This window comes from Ranitomeya variabilis, chromosome 4 (genome assembly GCF_051348905.1).
Source record: "Ranitomeya variabilis isolate aRanVar5 chromosome 4, aRanVar5.hap1, whole genome shotgun sequence".
In the NCBI taxonomy this organism is placed as follows: Eukaryota; Metazoa; Chordata; class Amphibia; order Anura; family Dendrobatidae; genus Ranitomeya; species Ranitomeya variabilis.
Genome location: NC_135235.1, coordinates 94,674,771 through 94,702,706, shown reverse-complemented (window position 1 = coordinate 94,702,706; position 27,936 = coordinate 94,674,771). Strand labels below are relative to the sequence as shown.

General features: G+C 41.6%; 1 protein-coding gene across 1 annotated transcript; it reads left to right on the top strand.

Moving 5' to 3' along the window:
* Positions 1-92: 92 nt before the first annotated feature.
* LOC143769899 (interferon-induced protein with tetratricopeptide repeats 5-like) lies at positions 93-24,883 on the top strand. Its single transcript, XM_077258932.1, has 3 exons — positions 93-253; positions 4,091-4,213; positions 23,302-24,883. The coding sequence occupies exons 2-3, from the start codon at positions 4,209-4,211 to the stop codon at positions 24,737-24,739; spliced, it is 1,443 nt and encodes a 480-aa protein (XP_077115047.1). The 5' UTR covers positions 93-253; positions 4,091-4,208; the 3' UTR covers positions 24,740-24,883.
* The last annotated feature ends 3,053 nt before the right edge of the window (positions 24,884-27,936 follow it).

The window sequence follows — 27,936 nt, the reverse complement described above, 5'->3', positions numbered from 1 at the left end:
GCAGCTAAGAACTGACTGAGGGAGTAAGTTGCACAGGCCCCCACCAATGGGTCTGGATGTCTTAAATACAGGAAGCCTCATGGCGATTGGCCAGGGACACCTTAGCAAGGTGCACACAGTCTCTATAAGAAACAGGAGTTGCCGGCGCCGCCCCCCTATGCATACAGACGGAGCATGCACAGAGCAGACAGCAGACATGAGGCACACAGCATGGAGCTGGCAGCAGAGAGAAGTCACAACAAGGCCCAGAGAAGTAAGTGAGTTTGAGTGTAATGCAGGTGGGGGATGGGAGGCCATGCAGTGATGCCAGCAGAGTTGTTACAGTCAGTAATGTGCACTGATAGATGTGACCGTGGCAGCAGGACCCCACAGATGAGGATATAGGTCTCTTTTACATACATATATCCTTATCTGTGGGGCCCTGCAGCCGGGGTCACGTCTATCAGTGCAAATTACTGACCAGTCTTGTCATTATATATACCTTGGATTTACGTATATGAGATCATACAGACATTGAACTGGTAGGATCCTGACCCCTGCTATAGGATATATATACACTGCTCAAAAAAATAAAGGAAACACTCAAATAACACATCCTAGATCTGATTGAATGAAATATTCTCATTGAATACTTTGTTCTGTACAAAGTTGAATGTGCTGACAACAAAATCACACAAAAATCATCAATGGAAACAAATTTATTAACCAATGGAGTCCTGGATTTGGAACTATTCAATATTCAAAATCAAAGTGGAAAATCAAATTACAGGCTGATCCAACTTCAGTGGAAATGCCTCAAAACAAGGAAATGATGCTCAGTAGTGTGTGTCTGGCCTCCACATGCCTGTATGATCTCCATACAATGCCTGGGCATGCTCCTGATGAGGTGGTGGATGGTCTCCTGAGGGATCTTCTCCCAGACCTGGACTGAAGCATCCGCCAACTCCTGGACAGTCTGTGGTGCAATGTGACGTTGGTGGATGGTGCGAGACATGGTGTCCCAGATGTGTTCAATCGGATTCAGGTCTGGGGAATGGGTGGGCCAGTCCATTGCTTAAATGCCTTCATCTTACAGGAACTGCTGACACACTCCAAGTCACATGAAGTCTGGCATTGTCCTGCATTAGGAGGAACCCAGGGCTAACCGCACCAGCATATGGTCTCACGAGGGGTCTGAGGATCTCATCTCGGTACCTAATGGCAGTCAGGCTACCTCTGGCAAGCACATGGAGGGCTGTGCGTCCCTCCAAAGAAATGCCACCCCACACCATTACTGACCCTCTTATGGGGACATGTCCTCGCTGAACCACAGCTATCATATGAGCTATCATGACTTCTTGGTCCACTCCTCCGCCTACCACAGGCTGAACAATCACTTCCAACCCATCAAGGTTACGATGCGTCCCCACTGGAAGGTATAATATAGTTTCTCGCTCGGGAGGCAGGACTATAAGTTCTTTACCAGGAGCCCTGATGACCCCTACGGTCTGATAGGATGGCACACTCTTCTGCGTCCCACAGATGCGGATCAGTAATTGAAGGGCTTCTTGAGTAGGCTTATGTGTAGTAGCCTCCTTCCAATATCCAGGTCCCCATTTGGTAAACATAATCTGATCGAGTTCACGTAGGATATTCATTCCCAGTACTACAGGCACATCTTCTTTAATAGGCTCAGGGACTAGCAGGATCCCTTTTCTCCCCACTTCTTACCCACAGATTTGAATATTCATCCACACGACTACTGTGACCGGGATCGATTGTTGGTTGGCAGCAAACAACCGGATCAATGTCTCTTTTTCTGGCTTGGCCAGGGCCTGAAAATGCTGCTTGAAATACGTTTATGGCATCGTCATTACTTGTGACCCAGTATCTATCAGGCAATCCACTAGAACTCCCTTGAATTCAGCACGTAGGATGGGACACCCAGCAATCAAGTGTTCGTTATGATATGGAGCGGCCTCTCTCCTCGCCTCCCCTGCAAAGTGCCGCACTACTGCGGGGGTTGGTAGTTTAATGGAGGCTTCCGCTGGCCTTGAGTATAGTTCCGACAGTCTCTAGCAAGGTGCCCCGTCCTCCACATTCCCAGCATTGGATGCCTCCACCTCGCAGGCGGGCACCTCGAGCCTGTCCTCGTGCTTCCGATGCCTGATGGGAGGGGGCTTGCTCCCACTGATCCCTTATCGGTCGGGCCGAAGAATGGTTGCATGAGTACGGTGGGTGAGATTGCTGTAGTTCCCCACACTCTTCGTTCCATCTGGGTCAGTTTCTCTTACACGTTGACAAGTGACCGATGCAAGTTTTGCACCACCTGGACTAGCACCTCCTGATGGTTTGGGTCCCCTCTGGTATTGGGGCTCTGGACATGCATCACCCCAGATGCGTAGCTCTCTTCTTTACATCAGGCCACCGTTTCCGCCAGGATCTTGGTGACAGTACCCTGCTCGCAGCGCCACTTGAAGCGATGGTCGGGGGACCACCACGGTGCAGGAAGACTACCGTACACAAGATGAGGTGCAAACAACAAAGGGTAGATTTATTGGAAGGCAAGGAATGAAGTGGATGAGGAAGATGCAAACAGGGGTATGCAATGGCAAAACATAATTTACAAGAGTTATATTCTTTAGCTTGTCCGTAAAATAGCACGGTGCTCCAACTGTAACAGAATCAACATATGTCACACAAGTAAATGCAAACAATAAACAAATAATGATGCTACTCTACATATAACCTCCCTGGCCTTTACTAAGCAGGCCTCACGGCTGCCGTGTTCTGGCTATTGAAGCCTACACTAGGCCCTGACATGTGCACAAAACAGGAACAAACTCACGGTGATGTTGGGGACTCAGATCCAGTCCTGGGGGGCCCCCCAACAGTCCAGTACGGTGGTGCGCACGGCTTTCTGCCAGCTCCGTGAAACGTGGTCTTCTCCTTGCTTCTGGGTCCTGGAGGTGCTCCTGGAAACTGTAAATCCCTTTCTCGGTATCTTCGTGGCTTCTCAAACTCACACAGGACAGCCACTCTCGCTGCATCCGGAAAAGTCTGTCAAATCTCACAAGTCCACTGTGTTACAGGCTGTGGGTCCTCTCTTGCAGAAAACAGCACAAAGCTCTCTCTGCAGCAGCTTCAGCTCACACACGCTGTTCAAGCTCCACCCTCACCCTCTGCACAGTCCAGCTCATTCACACAGCCTCTTGCAGGGGAGAAGCAGAACATTCCATCACACCAGACAAGGGGGTGCAGTCTCTTAAAGTGACAGTGTGTTCCTTACTGTCCATAACAGCACCACCCTCTTACAATAACATAGCAATATAGTTAGCAAGGCTGTAAAAATACATTTGTCCATCCAGTTCAGCCTATATTCCATCAGAATAAATCCCCAGATCTACGTCCTTCAAGTAAGTATACCTGCAGTGGAAAGTGTGCTGGCACATGTATACTGGCAGGGTCACATGGTGCAATTGCCAATCGCACCCATGCCAGTACTTGGCATTGCTATAATGAATCCTAAAGTGCCCACAGCCTAAAAGCTTATGGATTGGCTGTGCAGCAGCTTTTCAACAAGCTTTATTCGGCTGGCATATACAAACGTTATGCCGGACTTTCAGGAAAAAGTCCATGTTCAGGGTCCATGCACGGATGCTAGGAATCCGGTACGAACCCCAAACTTTATAGTTTGGGTTCGCTCCTCACTATTTACAAGCTGACAGGCAAGATGCTAAGATCTTAAGCTATAAGAAATACCAGTTGTAAGCTGTGTTATCTTTGTTAATGAATAAATATATAATCACTGTTGAACGGCTGGACAGCACAGACATTAATCCACAGCCAACAATGGGTGAAAATTCCCACAGACACCTCCATAATCTTGTTGAATGCCGCCCCAGAAGAGTAAAAGATGTTAAAGCTATAAAATAGGGTCATGTCCATATTAATGCCTATGAATTTAGATTAGGATATCAATAATGCTCATATAGGTGTACCTTTATCTATATAATACAGCTGGTTTCACTTTCAATTCTCTGTTGAATGCCATCAGTCTGTTCCTTCTGGCACTGAGAAGTATCATTTCTCTCTTCTCTCCTCCTACTAGTCACATTGTGCTCTTCTCGAAGGACTGTCAGGGTATAAAAACGTTGGGACAGAATCCCTCTCATACTCTACAAGATTCCTTTTCCATTAACAGAGAAATAGACAACGTGAGAAACAGAATGAGGTAAATACTTTTTCCTTCTCTTTAATATTTTGATAATTGATAACCCGTTATGCCATAGTAAAATGAAATGCTAATGGGACTGTGCTTTATATTTTATTTTAGTTGTTTCAATGTTAAGCTTTCAATTTATATTGGAAAGGCATCTCTATTCAGTCTTATGGAATGGTTGTAGGCAGAGGCGTAGCTAGGGTTTTGGTCCAGGGGGGGCGAAGCTTCTGAGTGGGCCCCTAACCAGGTAACCTTGATTACAACTCGATGACACGCCCTAATCCTGGAGGGGAACCTCAGCAGATGACCGCACTGTTACTAAAGATAATTTCTATATAAAGACCAATATGGATATTACCGCCATATGGTCAGTGGTAGATACCAGCCCTACAGAACATAGATCACTGCACAGTTACAGATAATGTCTTATCGCTGACGTTCTTTCTGATGGAATCGTTCACTTTTCCGGTCTTTTCCATCTGGCCCAGATGACATGACAACTTCTTCCAGCCAGGACTCATCTGCAGAGAATACAACACAGACACATTTCACTTCTCACATTCCAGCCCCATCACCATCTATTCCCAACCTGCACAAACTCCTCTTCCTTCTTATACACCAATACTGAGCCGCTGCTGCCGTATGTGTCCCTATTACTGCACCTGATACCCCAATAGTGAGCAGCTGCGGCCATATGTGTCCCTATTACTGCCCCTGATACCCCAATACTGAGTCTCTGCTGCCGTATGTGTCCCTATTACTGCACCTGATACCCCAATACTGAGCCTCTGCTGCCGTATGTGTCCCTATTACTGCACCTGATACCCCAATACTGAGCCGCTGCTGCCGTATGTGTCCCTATTACTGCACCTGATACCCCAATACTGAGCCTCTGCTGCCGTATGTGTCCCTATTACTCCACCTGATACCCCAATACTGAGCCGCTGCTGCCATATGTGTCCCTATTACTGCCCCTGATAGCCCAATACTGAGCCGCTGCTGCCGTATGTGTCCCTATTACTGCACCTGATACCCCAATACTGAGCCGCTGCTGCCGTATGTGTCCCTATTACTGCACCTGATACCCCAATACTGAGCCGCTGCTGCCACATAAGTAGTGTAGCATAGGGACCTCTCGTCAAACTCAATTTGACAGGTGGACACGCCCCTATCAAAGTGTATCAAAGTGTGTAACCCCCTCCTCCCCTCCCTGTCAGGCAGCTGTCCTCCCTGTCAGCCAGCTGTCCTCCTTGTCTGGCTGTTTTTGATATAGATTAATATTATTATCACAGTGTTTTAATATTGTTAATACTGTGATTATTATCACAGTAAGTGTTTTTTATATTAGATCTTTCGTTTACTGGTTTGGGATTATTGAGTCTGATACTATATTTGCTAGATTATCCCATCTCGCTGTCTATTCTGAATGAGCCTGTGTACAGGCTGCAGGGCTGCAGTCAGAAAGTGTGTGAGTCTCCTCTATTCCTTAAATAAACACAAAACAGGTGTGTGTCTGCATGACATACATTCAAGCCAGAGTTTCTGAGTTTAACAAGACATAGTATCACTGATTTTACAAGTGTTCAGAAAGTGGTGATAGAATAATTTTCAACACTGTCAGAGTGTGTGTTAAGAGGTGTTTACCAAATATGTGTTCTGACCAGCAGATAATTAATTAAAATCGCATAAAGCGTGTTAAGTAGACATTACACCAAAATCATAGTGAATCAAAATGTATTAAATTGGTTACTGATACGATTCCAGCAAATTGATAATAAATTGTTATCAAAGTGGCAGCAAAGCATATTAAATAGCTATCGCACCGAAATCATAGTGTATCAAAGTCTATTATTACAATTTATTTGACCACCAGATAATTAATTAAAATCGCATAAAGCGTGTTAAGTAGACATTACACCAAAATCATAGCGAATCAAAATGTATTAAATTGACTACTGATACGCTTCCAACAAATTGATAATAATATCAAAAGTGTACCAATAATATTTATTCTCTTTTATTGACATTTTCATAAACCTATAGTCCCAATAATATTTATTCTCTTTTTATTGACATTTTCATAAACCTATAGACCCAATAATATTTATTTGACCAGCAGGTAATTAATTAAAAACGCATAAAGCGTGTTAAGTAGACATTACACCAAAATCATAGCGAATCAAAATGTATTAAATTGATTACTGATACGCTTCCAACAAATTGATAATAATATCATGGGAGAATGAGGCTGTGCTTCTGTAGTATAATTCTGCAGTGAGCTTGAAGTCTGGTACTATAACTGCTAACAGCTACCAAGAGTTTCTGTGGTGGTGATTCAAACAACCCACTTGCTAGCAGCTGTTAAAATGTATCAGTACTGGCCACTAACTAGACGTCAGGGGTGTGTGTGTTAAGAGTTGTTTACCAAATATGTGAAACTTCTTACAAAATAGAGAACTTTTCAGATAAAAGTAATAACGTTTATACAAACTTCTTACAAAATAAATATCAATGCTGTAGCACGATGATTACACATCATTACACTTCTTATAATGTGCTAAGGAACCTCTTTTTATTGACATTTCATAAACCTATAGTCCCAATAATGTTTATTTGGCCAGCAGATAATTAATTAAAATCGCATAAAGCGTATTAAATAGATATCACGCCAAAATCATAGTGTATCAAAGTGTATTATTACAACTATTATTACATAGGCCCCTTTATTTATAGTCCCAATAATATTTATTTGACCAGCAGATAATTAATTAAAAGCGCATAAAGTGTGTTAAATAGACATCATACGGATACCGTAGTGAATCAAAATGTATTAGCAGCGCCAGAGCCACGTATATTATTCCATCTTTCTTTAATTCAACATTATTTTATCACATATTAATTTCACAGCTGTCTGTGCCGTCTATTTGCACACAACCATTTGAATCCATGTTTTGCTGACCTTAATCATGTTGTATAACAGATGTGTTTCTCCTGGTTTTTCTAGCGCAGCTCGCTGAGCGTTACCACTGTACTCATTTCTCTTTGCTGCTTCTGAATGTACACTATTCTCGACCATGGACCGTTTTCCTTTAAAAAATAAGAATATTATTGAATATAATGTTTTACATATGTTGCAGTATTTTATTTTCCTGGTGTTACTTTAATAATAATAATAATAATAATCATACACCGCAAAATTGTGTCAATATTGGGGCTACTATGAAATTTTCCATAAAAATCTTCTCGGTTATCCCAAGACACGTAAGAAACAAATGCATGACTTTTAGCAGCGCCAGAGCCACATATATTATTCCATCTTTCTTTAATTCAACATTATTTTATCACATATTCATTTCACAGCTGTCTGTGCCGTCTATTTGCACACAACCATTTGAATCCATGTTTTGCTGACCTTAATCATGTTGTATAACAGATGTGTTTATCCTGGTTTTTCTAGCGCAGCTCGCTGAGCGTTACCGCGGTACTCATTTCTCTTTGCTGCTTCTGAATGTACACTATTCTCGACCATGGACCGTTTTCCTTTTAAAAATAAGAATATTATTGAATATAATGTTTTACATATGTTGCAGTATTTTATTTTCCTGGTGTTACTTTAATAATAATAATAATAATAATCATACACCGCAAAATTGTGTCAATATTGGGGCTACTATGAAATTTTCCATAAAAATCTTCTCGGTTATCCCAAGACACGTAAGAAACAAATGCATGACTTTTAGCAGCGCCAGAGCCACGTATATTATTCCATCTTTCTTTAATTCAACATTATTTTATCACATATTAATTTCACAACTGTCTGTGCCGTCTATTTGCACACAACCATTTGAATCCATGTTTTGCTGACCTTAATCATTTTGTATAACAGATGTGTTTCTCCTGATTTTTCTAGCGCAGCTCGCTGAACGTTACCGCTGTACTCATTTCTCTCTGCTGCTTCTGAATGTACACTATTCTCACCCACGGACAGTTTTCCCTTAAAAAATATGAATATTATTGAATATAATGTTTTACACATGTTGCAGTATTTTATTTTTATTAATAGTTACTTTTAACTATTCTTTTAGAGTGTCTAGTAGATTTATATTCTTTGCCTGATATATTTCTACACAAAGCTTCAAAACTATTTTGTAATTTATAATGTATCACAGTAGTTTCATATGAAGTTACATCTTAGGCTCTGTTCAGACTATTGTAATATCTGTAGCTTAAAATAGAGCCAAATAACTACTTACAAATCCGGACATACAGCTTGATTTTAATGTGGTCTAAGGGGGTTCTATCAAGGTCTCCACATAATAGTTATGGAAAGAATAATGCTACAGAATTGGTCGCTCCAGTTATAAAACAAAAATGATGAAAATTATCCATGATGATAATGTGAAAAAGGCTTATGCAGTGGGTTTATGGATCTCTACAATAAACAACATGTGTAGAAATTTGGTTCTAGAACTTGCTGGATTAGTGAATATAATAACGTTTGTCATATTTTATAACATGCAGCTAATATTTATTTCTTCTACTACACGGCAATTGTCACATTCAGTTATTTTTATTTATTTATTTATTTATTTATTTTTTTCTTTCCTTGGAATTTGTTAGTCATTACAATTATTTTTGCTCCCAAGATAGGTTTTTAGAGTCACCAAGTTACATAAATGTGCAGGCTCCTGAATATTACAATTACAAAACATTCAAAGTTTGTTTCTCCACTTTTTGCAGATAATAAATCTTAATTTCTTTATAATTTGACTTTTAGTTATAGTTTGTTTCAGTTCTTTGCCGTTCTATGTATACCGTAAATTTTGCCTCCTTTCACTGAATAATATAAGACAAATTATTTTTATTCAAAAACATCTAACTTACGTATACTTTTAAAGCTTTGTTACATTTCTAGCCACTCTACACCAGGTTGTGTAACATAAATACATGTGGTCTTGTAGTGTTTTAATATAGTGCACCAAACATGATATGGTTTTTGGTTTCTCTGAACTGTCGCAAACAAAACATATAAGGTAGTACGGCACAAGATGTGAGCGTACCCGCAGCTCACTGAGCATTACCACGCTACTCACTTCTCTTTGCAGCTTCTGAATGTACACTACTCTCACCCATGGAGAGTTCTCCTTTAAAATATGAATATTATTGAATATAATGTTTTACTTATGTCGCAGTATTTTATTTTCCTGGTGTTACTTTTGTTCATGTATTACTGGTCTCTGCTGCAGTTGTGATTCGTACCTTTCTATATAAATATGGGTAAATGAATTGTCCATTATAGATTTTGAACCCGTGTTTGTAGACCATAAACATTTTGTATAACAGATGTGTTTCTCCTGATTTTTTTTTTTTTTTTTCTTGGTTAAGGGATCACAGATGTTTTAATAAACTTTGAATAAATAACTGTGCATACATAAGAAACCCTGCAATATATCTTTATAGAAATAATACTTCTACACTCATGGCCACTTCTCCTCCGCCTTTGCCTCCTGAACTCATCATTCACTGTGAAACAATGCAAAAATCCATCTTTGGGCTGTTGGAGGCATCAACATTTTGCCATTAAAAGTTATGGCTCTGTAAAGAAAGATGAGAATTGTCGAAAGGATAGAACACACGCACAACAAACACACAGAACACATGCACAACAAACACACATAACATACAGAGCACACACAACACATACAACACACACAACAAACATACACACACAACATACAGAACACACACAACACATACAACACACAACAAACATACACACACAACATACAGAACACACACAACACATGCAACACACACAACAAACATACACACAACATACAGAGCACATACAACACACACACACACGCAACATACAGAACACACACAACACATGCAACACACACAACAAACATACACACACAACATACAGAACACATACAACACACACACACACAACATACAGCCCAAAGATGGATTTTTGCATTGTTTCACAGTGAATGATGAGTTCAGGAGGCAAAGGCGGAGGAGAAGTGGCCATGAGTGTAGAAGTATTATTTCTATAAAGATATATTGCAAGGTTTCTTATGTATGCACAGTTATTTATTCAAAGTTTATTAAAACATCTGTGATCCCTTAACCAAGAAAAAAAAAAAAAAAATCAGGAGAAACACATCTGTTATACAAAATGTTTATGGTCTACAAACACGGGTTCAAAATCTATAATGGACAATTCATTTACCCATATTTATATAGAAAGGTACGAATCACAACTGCAGCAGAGACCAGTAATACATGAACAAAAGTAACACCAGGAAAATAAAATACTGCGACATAAGTAAAACATTATATTCAATAATATTCATATTTTAAAGGAGAACTCTCCATGGGTGAGAGTAGTGTACATTCAGAAGCTGCAAAGAGAAGTGAGTAGCGTGGTAATGCTCAGTGAGCTGCGGGTACGCTCACATCTTGTGCCGTACTACCTTATATGTTTTGTTTGCGACAGTTCAGAGAAACCAAAAACCATATCATGTTTGGTGCACTATATTAAAACACTACAAGACCACATGTATTTATGTTACACAACCTGGTGTAGAGTGGCTAGAAATGTAACAAAGCTTTAAAAGTATACGTAAGTTAGATGTTTTTGAATAAAAATAATTTGTCTTATATTATTCAGTGAAAGGAGGCAAAATTTACGGTATACATAGAACGGCAAAGAACTGAAACAAACTATAACTAAAAGTCAAATTATAAAGAAATTAAGATTTATTATCTGCAAAAAGTGGAGAAACAAACTTTGAATGTTTTGTAATTGTAATATTCAGGAGCCTGCACATTTATGTAACTTGGTGACTCTAAAAACCTATCTTGGGAGCAAAAATAATTGTAATGACTAACAAATTCCAAGGAAAGAAAAAAATAAATAAATAAATAAATAAATAAAAATAACTGAATGTGACAATTGCCGTGTAGTAGAAGAAATAAATATTAGCTGCATGTTATAAAATATGACAAACGTTATTATATTCACTAATCCAGCAAGTTCTAGAACCAAATTTCTACACATGTTGTTTATTGTAGAGATCCATAAACCCACTGCATAAGCCTTTTTCACATTATCATCATGGATAATTTTCATCATTTTTGTTTTATAACTGGAGCGACCAATTCTGTAGCATTATTCTTTCCATAACTATTATGTGGAGACCTTGATAGAACCCCCTTAGACCACATTAAAATCAATGCTGTATGTCCGGATTTGTAAGTAGTTATTTGGCTCTATTTTAAGCTACAGATATTACAATAGTCTGAACAGAGCCTAAGATGTAACTTCATATGAAACTACTGTGATACATTATAAATTACAAAATAGTTTTGAAGCTTTGTGTAGAAATATATCAGGCAAAGAATATAAATCTACTAGACACTCTAAAAGAATAGTTAAAAGTAACTATTAATAAAAATAAAATACTGCAACATGTGTAAAACATTATATTCAATAATATTCATATTTTTTAAGGGAAAACTGTCCGTGGGTGAGAATAGTGTACATTCAGAAGCAGCAGAGAGAAATGAGTACAGCGGTAACGTTCAGCGAGCTGCGCTAGAAAAATCAGGAGAAACACATCTGTTATACATATGATTAAGGTCAGCAAAACATGGATTCAAATGGTTGTGTGCAAATAGACGGCACAGACAGTTGTGAAATTAATATGTGATAAAATAATGTTGAATTAAAGAAAGATGGAATAATATACGTGGCTCTGGCGCTGCTAAAAGTCATGCATTTGTTTCTTACGTGTCTTGGGATAACCGAGAAGATTTTTATGGAAAATTTCATAGTAGCCCCAATATTGACACAATTTTGCGGTGTATGATTATTATTATTATTATTATTAAAGTAACACCAGGAAAATAAAATACTGCAACATATATAAAACATTATATTCAATAATATTCTTATTTTTAAAAGGAAAATGGTCCATGGTCGAGAATAGTGTACATTCAGAAGCAGCAAAGAGAAATGAGTACCGCGGTAACGCTCAGCGAGCTGCGCTAGAAAAACCAGGATAAACACATCTGTTATACAACATGATTAAGGTCAGCAAAACATGGATTCAAATGGTTGTCTTCAAATAGACAGCACAGACAGTTGTGAAATTAATATGTGATAAAATAATGTTGAATTAAAGAAAGATGGAATAATATATGTGGCTCTGGCGCTGCTAAAAGTCATGCATTTGTTTCTTACGTGTCTTGGGATAACCGAGAAGATTTTTATGGAAAATTTCATAGTAGCCCCAATATTGACACAATTTTGCGGTGTATGATTATTATTATTATTATTATTATTATTATTAAAGTAACACCAGGAAAATAAAATACTGCAACATATGTAAAACATTATATTCAATAATATTCTTATTTTTTAAAGGAAAACGGTCCATGGTCGAGAATAGTGTACATTCAGAAGCAGCAAAGAGAAATGAGTACAGTGGTAACGCTCAGCGAGCTGCGCTAGAAAAACCAGGAGAAACACATCTGTTATACAACATGATTAAGGTCAGCAAAACATGGATTCAAATGGTTGTGTGCAAATAGACGGCACAGACAGCTGTGAAATTAATATGTGATAAAATAATGTTGAATTAAAGAAAGATGGAATAATATACGTGGCTCTGGCGCTGCTAATACATTTTGATTCACTACGGTATCCGTATGATGTCTATTTAACACACTTTATGCGCTTTTAATTAATTATCTGCTGGTCAAATAAATATTATTGGGACTATAAATAAAGGGGCCTATGTAATAATAGTTGTAATAATACACTTTGATACACTATGATTTTGGCGTGATATCTATTTAATACGCTTTATGCGATTTTAATTAATTATCTGCTGGCCAAATAAACATTATTGGGACTATAGGTTTATGAAATGTCAATAAAAAGAGGTTCCTTAGCACATTATAAGAAGTGTAATGATGTGTAATCATCGTGCTGTTTATTTTGTACGATACAGCATTGATATTTATTTTGTAAGAAGTTTGTATAAACGTTATTACTTTTATCTGAAAAGTTCTCTATTTTGTAAGAAGTTTCACATATTTGGTAAACAACTCTTAACACACACACCCCCGACGTCTAGTTAGTGGCCAGTACTGATACATTTTAACAGCTGCTAGCAAGTGGGTTGTTTGAATCACCACCACAGAAACTCTTGGTAGCTGTTAGCAGTTATAGTACCAGACTTCAAGCTCACTGCAGAATAATACTACAGAAACACAGCCTCATTCTCCCATGATATTATTATCAATTTGTTGGAAGCGTATCAGTAATCAATTTAATACATTTTGATTCGCTATGATTTTGGTGTAATGTCTACTTAACACGCTTTATGCGTTTTTAATTAATTACCTGCTGGTCAAATAAATATTATTGGGTCTATAGGTTTATGAAAATGTCAAAAAAAAGAGAATAAATATTATTGGGACTATAGGTTTATGAAAATGTCAATAAAAGAGAATAAATATTATTGGTACACTTTTGATATTATTATCAATTTGTTGGAAGCGTATCAGTAGTCAATTTAATACATTTTGATTCGCTATGATTTTGGTGTAATGTCTACTTAACACGCTTTATGCGATTTTAATTAATTATCTGGTGGTCAAATAAATTGTAATAATACACTTTGATACACTATGATTTCGGTGTGATAGCTATTTAATATGCTTTGCTGCCACTTTGATAACAATTTATTATCAATTTGCTGGAATTGTATCAGTAACCAATTTAATACATTTTGATTCACTATGATTTTGGTGTAATGTCTACTTAACACGCTTTATGCGATTTTAATTAATTATCTGCTGGTCAGAACACATATTTGGTAAACACCTCTTAACACACACTCTGACAGTGTTGAAAATTATTCTATCACCACTTTCTGAACACTTGTAAAATCAGTGATACTATGTCTTGTTAAACTCAGAAACTCTGGCTTGAATGTATGTCATGCAGACACACACCTGTTTTGTGTTTATTTAAGGAATAGAGGAGACTCACACACTTTCTGACTGCAGCCCTGCAGCCTGTACACAGGCTCATTCAGAATAGACAGCGAGATGGGATAATCTAGCAAATATAGTATCAGACTCAATAATCCCAAACCAGTAAACGAAAGATCTAATATAAAAAACACTTACTGTGATAATAATCACAGTATTAACAATATTAAAACACTGTGATAATAATATTAATCTATATCAAAAACAGCCAGACAAGGAGGACAGCTGGCTGACAGGGAGGACAGCTGCCTGACAGGGAGGGGAGGAGGGTGTTACACACTTTGATACACTTTGATAGGGGCGTGTCCACCTGTCAAATTGAGTTTGACGAGAGGTCCCTATGCTACACTACTCATATATGACCCTATTACTGCCCCTGCTGTGTGGTTCTCTGTGCCCTCTAAATTCTAAAGCAACTCTCTACAATATAGTAATGCCGGGTGCAAGTGCCTTAGAAAACAGTGCCCATATTTTGCCCCTAGAAAGTAATAATGCCCTGTGTTCCCCTTTGATAGCCACAGTAACCTGCGTTCCCTTATAACAATAAGTGCCCACTTTACATTTAATAAAGTCCCAAGTCTCCCCCTGTACAGCTCCCCTATACCATACCTCCCAACCATCCCGGATCCAGCGGGACTGTCCCGATTATGACAGTCAGCCCCACGATCCCGGGTGGGACATTAGTTGTCCCGCACTGGTTGGGAGGTGTGTAATATCACCCGGTCAGTCCCTGAGCCCCTGCACCCGCCCGCAGAGAACTGCAGCATATTGGCTGCTCTGTGCGCACAGGCTCAGGACCTGTGATGAAGTCACAGGATGGGAGGAGTCAGGGGGTCACATGATCGGGAGGACCATCATGTACAGGACTCGGCTGGTTGTCATGACGCTGCAGGAAGGTAAGCATATGTGTGAGGTCAGGAGGAGGTGTTTACAGTGTGGATGTAGCAGAGCAGTGTGTGTACAAGGTGTATGGATCGGAGCAGCGTGTGAAAGGTGTATGGAGCAGAGTCGTGTGTGTAAGACGTGTACGGACCCGTGTGTACGAGGTGTGCGGATCGGAGCAGTGTGTGTACGAGGTGTGCGGAGCTGAGCCGTGTGTGTGCAATGTGTACGGAGCGGAGCCGTGTGTGTACGAGGTGTATGGAGTGGAGCCGTGTGTGTGCGAGGTGTACGGAGTGGAGCCGTGTGTGTATGAGGTGTACGGAGTGGAGCCGTGTGTGTATGAGGTGTACGGAGCGGAGCCGCATGTGCAAGGTCTATGGAGCGGAGTCGTGTGTGTACGAGGTGTACGGAGTGGAGCCGTGTGTGTACGAGGTGTACGGAGTGGTGCAGTGTGTGTACGAGATGTATGGAGAGGAGCCGTATGTGTATGAGGTGTACGGAGCGGAGCCGTTTGAGTGCAAGGTATACGGAGCGGAGCAGCGTGTGCAATGTGTATGGAGCGGAGCTGTGTGTGTACGAGGTGTACGGAGTGGAGCCGTGTGTGTACGAGGTGTACGGAGTGATGCCGTGTGTGTACGAGATGTATGGAGAGGAGCCGTATGTGTATGAGGTGTACGGAGCGGAGCCGTGTGTGTGCAAGGTATACGGAGCGGAGCAGCATGTGCAATGGGGAGAGAGAGGGGACTCACCTCTAGTTTGAGGTACGTAGTAACAGCCGAACACAGCCTGGGTGTCGGCGGCATGAATGTAAGCAGCAGACCAGTGTGAGTGGACTGGAGCTGCTAATTATAATGCCTGGCTAGTGTAATCGTGCGTGGAATGAGTGGGGCTGAGCAGGGAGGGACGGACACACTCACAGCCTCCCTCTGTTTGCCTCGGCTGCTCAGTGCTCACTGCTGTGTTATCTTATTGCAGAGCGACAGATGCAGATCAGTGTGAGTGAGTAGTCCATGTCACAGATGACTCACTGACACGTCTGTCTCCAGTCAGTGCATTTGAGGAGGAGCAGCTGCAGCTCCCTGGGAGAGGGTGATGACACGACGCTATTGTGGCTGCTATTTCCACATGCATAAAAAGGGCTAAGCCAAAGCCCCTGTGACAGTCTGACACTGTATCATCATGTGCTATAATGAGACAGCAAATCATGGCACAATTAATTCATTGCTCTACACAAAAATTACAAGCAGCTCTGCTCAGTACACATACGCTGCTCCGCTCGGTACACAGACACACACGTAGCTCCACTCGGTGCACTTCGTACACACACACAGCTCCGCTCAGTACACCTCGTACACACACACACACGGCTCCGCTCGGTGCACCTCGCACACACACACGCGGCTCCGCTCGGTGCAACTCGTACACACACGCTGCTCCACTCGGTACACCTCGTACACGCACGCAGCTCCGCTCGGTGCACCTCGTACACACACGCGGCTCCGCACGGTGCACCTCGTACACACACGCGGCTCAGCTCGGTACACCTCGTACACACACACAGCTCCGCTTGGTACACTACGTACACACACACACACAGCTCCGCTCGGTACACCTCGCACACACACACGTGGCTCCGCTCCGTACACCTCGTACACACACACAAGCGACTCTGCTCAATACACCTCACACACACACGCGGCTCCGCTCGGTACACCTCGTACACACACACAAGCGGCTCCGCTCGGTACACCTCGCACACACACACACGCGGCTCCGCTCGGTTCACCTCGTACACACACGCGGCTCCGCTTGGTACACCTCGTACACACACACGCGGCTCCGCTCGGTACACCTCGCACACACACACGCAGCTCCGCTCGGTACACCTCGTACACACACACACACGCGGCTTCGCTCGGTTCACCTCGTACACACACGCGGCTCCGCTCAGTACACCTCGTACACACACGCGGCTCCGCTGTATAGATCAGCTGACGTGCTCAGTTCAGTGCGGGCTCAGCGCCGGAGCCCGCGCTGAAACGGGGTTTATTACCTATGTCGTACTATTACGGCATAGGTAATAAAGGAGTTAAAGAACAGCACCAGAATGGGGGGAGCATATACCAAGATAAGGGATATATATTACCAGGATGGGGATATATATACCAAGATGAGGCCCAGTATAAGGGACATATACCAGTGTGTGTATATAGATAGACTAGCTATTGAACCTGTTCTACGCCTGGGTGGCGAGCATTTATATTGGTATATGGTCTCCATCCTGGTATGTACTGCTTCCATCCTGCATCCCAATCCTGTCATGTGCTCCCATCCTGTGTCCCTATTCTGTCATGTGCTGCTCCTATCCTGTGCCCCCATTCTGTCATGTGCTGCTCCATACCTCACAACCATCCCGGATCCAGCGGGACTGTCCCGATTTTGACAGTCAACCCCGCGATCCCGGGCGGGACATTAGTTGTCCCGCACTGGTTGGGAGGTGTGTAATATCACCCGGTCAGTCCCTGAGCCCCTGCACCCGTCCCGCAGAGAACTGCAGCATATTGGCTGCTCTGTGCGCACAGGCTCAGGACCTGTGATGAAGTCACAGGATGCGAGGAGTCAGGGGGTCACATGATCGGGAGGACCTCCGTGTACAGGACTCTGCTGGTTGTCATGACGCTGGAAGGTAAGCATATGTGTGAGGTCAGGAGGTGTTTACAGTGTGGATGTAGCAGAGCAGTGTGTGTACAAGTTGTATGGATCGGAGCAGCGTGTGAAAGGTGTATGGAGCAGAGTCGTGTGTGTAAGACGTGTACGGAGCCATGTATAAGAGGTGTACGGAGCAGAGCCGTGTGTGTACGAGGTGTACGGAGCGGAGACGCATGTGCAAGGTGTATGGAGCGGAGTCGTGTGTGTACGAGGTGTACGGAGTGGAGCCGTGTGTGTACGAGGTGTACGGAGTGGTGCCGTGTGTGTACAAGATGTATGAAGAGGAGCAGTATGTGTATGAGGTGTACAGAGCGGAGCCGTGTGTGTGCAAGGTATATGGAGCGGAGCAGCGTGTGCAATGTGTACGGAGCGGAGCCGTGTGTGTATGAGGTGTACGGAGTGGAGCCGTGTGTGTGCGAGGTGTACGGAGTGGAGCCGTGTGTGTATGAGGTGTACGGAGTGGAGCCGTGTGTGTATGAGGTGTATGGAGCGGATCCGTGTGTGTACGAGGTGTACGGAGCGGAGCCGCATGTGCTAGGTGTATGGAGCGCAGTCGTGTGTGTACGAGGTGTATGGAGCGGAGTCGCATTTGTACGAGGTGTACGGAGCGGACGCTGGCTGAGTCGCATCGGAGCAGATATTGCTCCTTGCTCTGACACTGACTGGCACAGGAGACACAGGAGGTCTTTATCAGTGGCTTATCACAGCTGCAGCGACGTGAGCAGTCAGCGGTGCAGCTGGATGACACCATTCAGCGCCGTGGGAGTGGAAGCTGCCGGCTGCTGCGAGGGAGCGTGGTGAAAGGTGTCTGTGTGTAGTGATGGAGAAGGCAATGATGGGGGTGGGGTAACCATGTGTGGCCATTATACTGCACCCAGCATTGTGTGGGGCCATTATACTGTATGGAGCATCGTGAGGGGCCATTATACTGTACCCAGCATTATGTGTGGCCATTATACTATACCCAGCATCGTGTGGGGCCATTATACTGTACAAAGCATCATGTGGGGCCATTATACTGTATGGACCATCACGTGGGGCAAGTATACTGTAGGCAGCATCACGTGGGGCCATTATACAGTATGGAGCATAATGTGGCCAATGGCCATTGTACAGTATGGAGCGTCATGTGTGGCCATTATACAGTATGGAGCGTCATGTGTGGCCATTATACAGTATGGAGCGTCATGTGTGGCCATTATACAGTATGGAGCGTCATGTTTGGCCATTGTACACTATGGAGCGTCGTGTGTGGCCATTGTACAGTATGGAGCGTCGTGTGTGGCCATTGTACAGTATGGAGCGTCGTGTGTGGCCATTGTACGGTATGGAGCGTCGTGTGTGGCCATTGTACACTATGGAGCGTCGTGTGTGGCCATTGTACAGTATGGAGCGTCGTGTGTGGCCATTGTATAGTATGGAGCGTCCTGTGTGGCCATTGTACAGTATGGAGCGTCGTGTGTGGCCATTGTACAGTATGGAGCGTCGTGTGTGGCCATTGTACAGTATGGAGCGTCGTGTGTGGCCATTGTACAGTATGGAGCGTCGTGTGTGGCCATTGTACAGTATGGAGCGTCGTGTGTGGCCATTGTATAGTATGGAGCGTCCTGTGTGGCCATTGTACAGTATGGAGCGTCGTGTGTGGCCATTGTACAGTATGGAGCGTCGTGTGTGGCCATATTTTTTTGTTCATAATTATGGTTTACGAAACATTGTGATCAGAAGTGCTAAATGGGTGTGGTTCGGGCGTGGCTAGTTGTGAAATGGGTGTGGTCAGAGGTGTGGCCTAAAATTTGACTTTGTCCCTCTTTCCCTTCCTCGAAAGTTGGGAGGTATGATATATATAGACAATGCTGTTATATTATGTACTGCATGGCTGTTATGCCATGGATTACTACCTGATTATTCATAGCAGATATATATATACATACTGCCATAGGGTTTATATATGGGACTGGGGGTATTTATAGACACTGTAGCAAGTTGGTGTATCGCGATGAGATATACGTATTGCAAATGAGTGCATGGTGAATATATGGGATTCTTCAATATAATGCATGGCATGTATGTATATGCTGCAATTGAGTCCAGGGGTGTATATTGATACCACATTACAGTGCATGGCGCTTGTATGAATACTTTTACTGTTAAGGGTGATAGCAGACGTATCACAATTGCTACTAGGCAAACTATCCGATATATGGGTTCTGGATTATATATTTCGATATTATTATATTATTTATATGCCGCCATTAATTTCATGGTGCAAAGGGGTTACATCAATATCACTCTCTATTAATATCTTCATACATTATTATTATATATCAGACACTGGGTATAATACATGATGGTATATACATATTGCTGTAGGATTCATGGCGGATATATCGATATTACATTATCCAGATATTTCTGGATCATACAAGGCCTATTGTGGGACACGGGATGTATGGGTATATATATGTGGGTGTATATATATATATATATATATATATATATATATATATATATATATATATATATATATATATGTGTGTGTGTATTTATGTGTGTATGTATATGTATATATATGTGTGGCGGATCTACAGATATTTAGCATGATTCATTGCTGATATATCAGATAATTCAGTATAGTGTATGGCATAAAGCCATGTATATACTACAACCATCTTAACACCATTACTGAAGAGACACTATTACCATGTGTCCCAACCTGTACTTCCAGTTTTATGATCCCCATTACACCAGGCTGTATGCTGGGGGAGGGGTGAGGCCCTGAGGGGAATTGCACACACACTCCCAAGGGAAAGGGGGGAAGCTGGCCCTGTGCTATATACTTAACATATGGTGTATATGGAGGCTATCTATCCATGCCAGTTCTGCTGGGAATATATTCGCTTCACCTATATATGTTGTACCCCTGAGAATAGCTGCACCTCAGTATATATATATATGGCTGTACCCCGGCATATATTATTATTATTGGTTTATATAGCACCATTAATTCCATGGGGCTGTACATGAGAAAGGGGCTACATACAGGGTATAGATACAGTAAACAAATTTACAATGGCAGACTGGTACAGAGGGGATAGGACCCTGTCCTTGCGGACTTACATACTACAAATATTCTTACATTATATATATAGCAGTCCCCCTATATATGTTGTACCTCCTGAGCTATAATATATACAGGTGTCCCCCGGTACGTATGGCTTTTCCTCTATATGTATACTTTTACTTCAGAATTATTGCAGGCCCACAGTATAAGGGTGGACTTAATAATAATAATAAAAATGGTCTTTGTTTTTGTGTCGCGCTGGCATGTCCGCGGCGCTTTGCAGTTTGCACACATTGTCATTGCTGTCCCCATTGGGGCGCACAATCTAAATAGTTTATATGGCACTTCCTCTATATGTATAATCGGACCTGGAAATTATAGTGCTACCCGGGGATATACATTATTATTATTATTATTTATTGTTATAGCGCCATTTATTCCATGGCGCTTTACATGTGAGGAGGGGTATACATAATAAAAACAAGTACAATAATCTTAAACAATACAAGTCATAACTGGTACAGGAGGAGAGAGGACCCTGCCCGCGAGGGCTCACAGTCTACAAGGGATGGGTGAGGATACAGTAGGTGAGGATATATATATTATATATTCATTATATATATATATATATATATATATATATATATATATATATATATATACTCCAGAAGCCCAGTATATATGGCCAAGAGGCAGAGCCATAAACACACATGCCAGCATTACTGAGGGCAGGCAGAACCATGGACATAACAGTGCTGGCTATTACTAAGGGCTAGCAGAGACAAACACAACAGTGTCGGCCATAACTTAGGACAGGCAGAATATAGAATATATACACGGCACTCTGAAAAAAGGCGTTGGTGCTCAAGTAGGGTATCCGACCCGCAATCAAATTCGTAAAAGAACTTGGCACTCAAGAGTTTTCTAATATTTTCTAAAGTTTTTATTTAACATCCTGAGAAATTAGTCAATTGCTTAAATTGCTAGGACAGGCAAGAATCATGAGTGGTGCCTTTATCCTATATGGATTACCGTAATATATATGAATTACCGTAAGTTAAGTAATATAGTGGGTGAGGAAATAGTCAACGCAGGACGCAGGTGACTAATGGGTATAGTCTGATGTTATGGACTGTTATACTGACCAAGTCTTGTTTCTTTAAGGCTGTCTTCTGCACAAGCAGTAATCCAGTGCAATAAACTGAAGAGCAGTATACCTAATCGGGGGACCTTCAGTCCGGGGGAGTGACTAAAGAAAAAAGTGATCACGTGCATTAACACAAAGGACAATAGGCCTATTCCCAGTGCCCTCCAGCCAGGGGAAGCAGATAAGATGGGAGCGGTTTCAGACATTGGGCCCCGGAAGCAGAAGAAGAGGGCCTACCCTGCCCTCCCGGACTCTGGAGGGTGGCATCAGGGCTGCCAAGCCACTGAGCAATTCATCCTTATCAAGTAGCACGTGAACGGCTTATCTTTGCACATGGCAGCTGGGGGAATACTGGTTGGGACAAGGGAGGGAGGACTTGACAGAGGAGGAGCAGATAGGGATTTTTTATTAATGGGAATTAGGCAGGCCACGGTTGGTAAGTGGTCTACAGCTTTATTACTGCTTTATTACTGTATTGTTAACATTGTTACCCATGACTGTTGTGTTTGAAACTGTTAAACTGTAAAGCGCTGCGGAATATGTTGGCGCTATATAAATAAAGATTATTATTATTATTATTATACTTCTGGCTCGGGTTTTCCCGAGCACACTTGGGTGGTCTCCGTGTATTTGTGAGTGCTCGTAGATTTAGTTTTGGTTGACACAGCTGCTTGATTTACGGCTGCTAGCCAGCCTGAGTACATGTGAGGGTTGCCTGGTTGCTAGGGAATCCCCACATGTATTCAGGCTGTCTAGCAGCTGCAAATCATGCAGCTGCGTCAACAAACACTAAATTTCCGAGCACTCACAAATACTCGGAGACCACCCTAGTGTGCTCGGGAAAACCCGAGGAACGGTATACTCGCTCATCAGTATGCTATCTCTTCACCGCAAGAGCTGGTTTCACAGGTTGACTCTCAGTTGCTACACACTTACCACTTGTGCCCAACTATTCTACAATACATACTGCCTCCTTCACAATCTCTCCATCAACTAAGAGGAACTAGCTTCCTGTACTAAATGCCCCTGTATCTCTTCCACACCTGTGCTAACACTAGCTGTTAACCCTGTCACAGCCTAGCTATCTGCTACATAGCAAAGTACATGTAAAATCACTTTTAAAACAGCAAATCTATACAATAACACTAGAGAAGTCTTCACAGAGGGTGTTTTGACAACTTCTCTTTTACATATTAATGCCAATCCACTCTCCTATTTTTTTCACAGTGGATCATCGAAAGATACGTTAAAGCCACGTTTACTTCAACTTAACTGTCACTTTACTTGGAATATTTTTTTACATGACAAGGACCCTGATGAATTGGAAATCAGCTTATATGACCAACTGATGTTTCTTGTCACGAAGAATAAATACATGGTGTACAATCTACTGGCCTATGTGATGCATCTGAGAAGAGACTACAAAAAAGCTATTGCCAATTTAGAGAAAGCAGAAGAAATGATTAAAGAGAACAATGGGGCTGATCAAAATTATTTGGTGACATATGGAAATTATGCCTGGGTGTACTACTACATGAAGCAGTATGAAGATTCCCAGAAATATGTAGATAAAGTAGAGCAGATTTATAAAGAACTGCAAGATAGACAAGACATAGCAGAAATCTATGGGGAAAAAGGTTGGTCACTGGTAACATTTTGTGGACAATATTATGACGAAGCAGAACAATGTTTTCAGAAGGCTTTAGAGCTAGATCCAGAAGATCCTGAGTGGATCACGGGATATGCAACAGTGGTCTACAGACTGGAAGACTTCCCTGGCAGAAGATGTGCTGCTTCAGAATTCAAATCACTAGAGTTATTGAAAAATGCAGTAGAGAAGAATCCAATTGATCCCGTGGTGAAGGCGCTTCTTGCATTAAAGCTCCAAGACCTAAACAGAACTGGTGAGGGAAAAAGATATATTGCAGAAGCCTTAGACCAAGCCCCAAACTATCCATATCTGCTCCGTTATGTTGCAAAATTTTACAGAAGAGCTGAGATGGTAGATGAGGCCTTGCGTGTCCTTAAAACTGCAGTAGGTCTCACCCCAACTTCTGGATTTCTACATCACCAGATTGGACTATGTTACAGGAAAAAGTATTTCCTATACAAAAGGCAATTTGGAAATAGAAATGTTCCTAACAGACAACAGCGCACACAATTACATGACCTCATCCAAAATACCATATCTCATTTTGAAAAGACCCTGGAGTACAAGAAAACATTCACTTATGCATATGTAGACTTAGCAAGAATGTATTGTGAAGCAAAGGAATATAAAAAGGCAGACGACACATATAAAACCATTCTGGCATTTAGCAATCTTATGGAAGATGACATGCAGCAGATCTACTACAATTATGGATGTTTTATGGAGTACTATAAGAAGTCTGAATCTGAAGCCATTTACTACTATAAAAAGAGTTTGGAGATTACGTTAGCCACGCAAGAGAGAGACTCAAGTGAAATGTCTCTGAGAAGAATTTCTGCAGAGAAACTTAGGGAAAATATTCAGGATCCCGAGGGTTACGCTTTACTTGGCTTTGTCCATAAGGCTAATGACAAAAGAAATGAAGCAATTGATTGCTATGAAAAAGCCTTGAAATATGATCCTTGCAATAATGAATATGTGACTGAGCTCTGTGAGCTGAAGCTGATGATATGAAAACAAAGTAAAGTAGTCGAAAGATGTTGCGATCTTGCATTTTAAAGATTACCTTATTTATGTTTCCTAAATTTGTAAAACAAAAAAAAAAAATCAAGAAATAAATCTGATGTGAAAAATTAAAATCTAGATATAAAGGTGGGAGAGGAGAGGGATGCTGCTGCAATATTTCAATGTCTAGGTGAAACATGAAAGAGAGAATGAAAGATGAACAGAAGAGGGAATCTGAATAGTTAGACCACACAGCAAGCATAGAGAGAATAATTATTCCTTAATAATCACACTGTTCTATATATTGTATTAGCTTCCATCAAACCATCAACAGATAGTTAAACTAGTTGTCCAGACATAAAATAAAAAATAAAAACTTTAAACCGTAACCATAGTTTTAACTTTTATTTCATAAGTCAATAGTACACATGGAAAAAAGAAAATTTACAATATATCTTATTGAGAGCAATCTACTTCTTCATCCTCCTGCACTGATCTCCCATTCTTGATTTGTCTTTAGTGAATACAGAATTTCCAATTACCGAGACAGAAAATGTCTGGTGGTGCTCATAAAATTCAATGGAGAGGGGACGGTGAGGGGCCGAGCTGGAGACAGACACAGACATTCTGCTGCAAAATCTACTGAAATGACAGTTTAATGTTATAAAATAAATAGAGAAGTTATGCTTCCCTTACTGACTCCCTGTCACATGGTTCTGATGCTTCTCGGTTCCCTGCCGGCCTCTGTACCTCTCACCAGCTGATTACATGCTGTCTGTCCAAGCTACTGCTGCAACTGGGGACTGATCAGTGTCATGAGTACGATTTCTTTTTTTTATATAATATTTTAAGCTGCTTAAAAAAAAAATCAATTTTAGGAAACTTCCTAAAAATGTAAATATTTATAAATTGCACAACTCATGATATAAAAATGTATTACCTTTCCGCTTGTCATAGGGAATGAAAATTAAATGGTGAACTCACTACAATACATTGTTCCCCTTTACGTATTTTTCGACTGCAAACTGACATTCATTAGTCTATTCATGACGCCCATACTATTTGATTAGGCGGGCTGACTAGCAAAATATAGGAGCACCCCACCAGGACAGTCACCCTAAGCTAATAGTGTGGGCATCACTAACAAGCTGTAAGCTAAACACAGTGCAGTGCATATGTGTGACCAGCGCCTTAGGCTACTTTCACACAACCGTTTTTAGCCATCAGGCACAATCCGGCAAATTTTCATAAAAACAGATCAGGCAAGACTTGTATTAGCGCAGGATTGCGCCGGATGGCATCACGTTTCGTACGTTTTTCGCCTCAGATCATGAATAAGACTCTGTAGTTGAAACGCGTTGATCGTCCTCACTGGTGCATATTTTTTGAAGAACATTATACATTTTTAAGTTGCCCAATAAAGCTTCACAAAGTTTTAGCCACCTCTGCCTCAAGCTGGATCATTTTTCCTCTTGTTCACATTTAGCGTGGGTGCTCACCCCGATCCGTGCTGGGCATTGGCAGGTTTTTGGATTTCATCTCAGACCGGTAGGCTGACTATATTTTTCACAATACTAACAACACTGTTATTACCACCAGTGACATTATACATAGTACCCCTGTATATAGTGTCAGTGTACAGGTAATACAGTGATCACCAGTGACATTATACACAGGAGCTCTGAAAATAGTGTCAGTGTGTAGGTAATGCAGTGATCACAGGTGACATTATACACAAGAGCTCTGTATATAGTGTCAGTGTACAGGTAATACACTGATCATTGGTGACATTATACACAGGAGCTCTGTATATAGTGTCAGTGTACAGATAATACAGTGATCACCAGTGATATTATACAAAGGAGCTCTGTATATAGCGTCAGTGTACAGGTAATACAGGGATTACCAGTGATATACACAGGAGCTCTGTATATAGTGTTAGTGTATAGGTAATACAGTCCTCACTGGTGACATTATACACAGGACCTGTCATGCCGCTGCAATGCAAGTAAATGCAAGCTCCACTAGGTGGCAATAGAGTGGTGGAAGGACTTCACACAGCAAGACCAGACCTTCAATGAAGCGGCGATACCACCACCAGGTGGCAGCAGAATAGTCAAAACAACCCGGGTCAATATAAGACTGTAATGCAGTACAAAAGGAATAAGCAAACACAGAGTCAACAACAAGCCAAATGGGTCAGTACCGGTCAGGAGCAGATATGCCAAAGACAAGAGACAAAACTGCAGGTCAGGGTCCAAGTCAAAACCAGAGGGTCAATACACGAAAGGGGGACACTGAATCGGGAAGGGAAGAGGGAAAAAACAGACACAGGTTCAGTAAGCAAGCAGCAGAACAAATAAGGGCAAATGAAGTCAGCTACGCATGCTGTAGGCAGAAACTATAACTTACATTGTCTGCATGACACTGTTTCGATAAATAGCAAACCTGAGACCAGACTGAGGCTGAGAAAGTTAACTTCTGGCATGCCCAGCCCGGAAAAAGGGGAAGACAGGATTCAAAACCTGGTCTGGATCATGACAGGACCTCTGTATATAGCATATAGTGTACAGGTAATACAGTGATAACCAGTGACATTATGCACAGGAGCTCTGTACACACTATATAGTGTATTGTGTGCGTGTACATGTAATACACTGACTCACCAGTGACGTCTGTAGTTGAAGTCCTTCATCTTCGCTTTTCTTCTTCAACCAGCACAGACCGCCATCACTTCTTCCAGCCAGGACTCGTCTCTGCAAAAAATAACACACAGTCATCAATAGCTGATCGCTTCCAGAGCACTTTCCCCACTTTTTCTTTGACTTCTACACTAAGTCAGATGAAGAAGAAAAGCAACGTAGTGCCGCCCTGCACAGTAACAAGACCCCCATTTTGTTCCCTCCATAGAAAACTGTTTCCTAAAAAGTAAATTATATTACAGTATTAATAATGTCCCTAATTGGACCCTAAAGAAATTATGTTCCCCACTTGTCTCCATAAACTAACATATCATGTTCCTCATTCAGACTATCGAACAGTAATTAAATTCCTCATCCTGGCCCCCTTTATTTAATAATCTCACCCAGCTTGGCCCCCTTTATTTTATAATATGCCCCAGCCAGGCCCCCTATATTTTATAATATGCCCCAGCCTGGCCCTCTTTATTTTATAATTTACCCCAGCCTGGCCCCCTATGTCTCTTG